Source organism: Amphimedon queenslandica, unplaced genomic scaffold (genome assembly GCF_000090795.2).
Source record: "Amphimedon queenslandica unplaced genomic scaffold, v1.1 AMPQUscaffold_5501_Cont22531, whole genome shotgun sequence".
In the NCBI taxonomy this organism is placed as follows: Eukaryota; Metazoa; Porifera; class Demospongiae; order Haplosclerida; family Niphatidae; genus Amphimedon; species Amphimedon queenslandica.
In genome coordinates, this window is record NW_003554198.1 from 1 (window position 1) to 1,688 (window position 1,688).

General features: G+C 32.6%; 1 protein-coding gene and 1 long non-coding RNA gene across 3 annotated transcripts; one reads left to right on the forward strand and one right to left on the reverse strand.

The window, feature by feature from the left end:
* The first annotated feature begins 7 nt into the window (after positions 1 to 7).
* LOC100631807 (uncharacterized) lies at positions 8 to 1,479 on the forward strand. Of its 2 annotated transcripts, none has more exons than XM_003391836.3 (4): positions 8 to 144; positions 758 to 902; positions 955 to 1,166; positions 1,231 to 1,479. In XM_003391836.3, the coding sequence occupies exons 1-4, from the start codon at positions 89 to 91 to the stop codon at positions 1,352 to 1,354; spliced, it is 537 nt and encodes a 178-aa protein (XP_003391884.1). In that variant the 5' UTR covers positions 8 to 88; the 3' UTR covers positions 1,355 to 1,479. The 2 variants fall into 2 exon arrangements, with proteins under 2 accessions (XP_003391884.1, XP_019863372.1); XM_020007813.1 differs by having other exon boundaries at positions 1,272 to 1,464.
* LOC109592350 (uncharacterized) lies at positions 1,294 to 1,682 on the reverse strand. The gene is made up of 2 exons (XR_002190308.1): positions 1,613 to 1,682; positions 1,294 to 1,566 (listed from the first exon to the last, which is right to left on the reverse strand). It is a non-coding gene; the product is annotated as an uncharacterized LOC109592350 (long non-coding RNA).
* Positions 1,683 to 1,688: the final 6 nt, after the last annotated feature.

The following is a 1,688-nucleotide window of genomic DNA, read 5'->3' on the forward strand; positions in this document are numbered from 1 at the left end:
TCCAGCTCTGTTTTTTGCTGCTCATGGCCCACTGATTTGGTCGATATATTTATGGAGATTTGCTTTCGTGCCTCACTCAATAGACAAAATGGCCCAGTTATTCTTCCAGACTTCACCAGCTATTTGCACATGGGCCATAAGATGGTAAATTATGCATGAAATATATAGTGAATATCAATTTAGTGTTATAACACCTCTCCACATATTAAGATGTATGTAAGCCTATATGGTAGAGCTTCACTCATAAAACTCAGTAAAGACCATCAGTAGCAGTATGATAGATTAACAAGCCATTCTACAATGCCTAATTGTAATTGACCAATCAGAATGCTTGATTTTAGATTCATGAATAACTTATTTACCACTGGGAGTGGGAGCTAGGTTAATAGGCAATTTATTTATTCACTTTCTGTTCAAAAACAGATTTTGCTGTTGCTAAGTAAACTAATTGTTTATTTTAGCCCAGTACATGGTAGAAGCAGTTGCTGCCCCAAATTCCACCAAATTATGGTTTGAAATGAATCCAATTATGCTCATTATTATATGCTCATATTTTAAACTTTACTCAAATATCAGCTATCAAGTTACATTTACACCTATCTGTTATATATTTGTAGTAGAAATAATATTTTAATAATGAATTGAAACCTTACATTTTGACCCTTTATGCTCCAGCAAAATTTGCCTCATCTTAGCCATATTGTATTGCTGTAAAATAGGTTACTATAGGGTATCAAGTAATCCATGTTCACATTAGGTACAGTACCCCAGATCAAGGGTTTGAGTTATGTGCTAATCCAACAGAGCCTGGAGTTAATGGATGTAACAACATTGGTTGGGATGAACTGATACTCTATCCATTTATGATATATGGAATATGGATGGCATACTATGTACCAATTGTAAGTTATATGCAACATAATAATGAGTTTATATTCATGACACTATATACAGGTCTTCTATTGGAAGGCTGAAGTAATAAAAAAGAATAAATTGGCTACAGCAGCAACAGCAATACTGGCAAAAGATAAGAGTACTAAGAGCCTAGGAATAATAAATACTATGGTTCACCTTTTGGGACCTAAATATCAAACACAGATGTACTTTGTTGCAAGCATTCTAACTGGATACTTCCTACTGATACTAGCATACTTATGCTATATATCGTAAGTAATTATATATCATAACACATACATGCAGTGGTGTATTTATTATTAACTAATGTTGTAGGTTTGTTTTCAGTTGTGTTCACTTTCTTACACTTGTCCTAGTTGCCTGTTACAATGGAGCTACTTTCTATATCAAGGTTGTTGGGAAAGAATATTATAAAAATGAAGAAAAGAAAAATGAATGAATTAAAAGTTTATACTGAGTAGCTAACATGTCATTTTGTTATTAGGCCAGTGCATCATTGAATTACAATTAATTTGATTGCAATGTGTTTAAATTGATATTTTACAATAACAATAATGTCACTAAGATACTGCTAACATTCATGAGTGTCATTATAATGTAGACTATTATACTGAGTGGAGTGTTTTGAAGTATAGTCATATAGTGAAGGACCTATAAACTCCTAATCAAATTACTGTAATCCAAAATAGTATCTAACTTGATTACAGCCAATAAATGGAGCTGTTGCTAGTTGCTATGATAGCAGCTTCTAATAATCAACCATGAATGTTGAT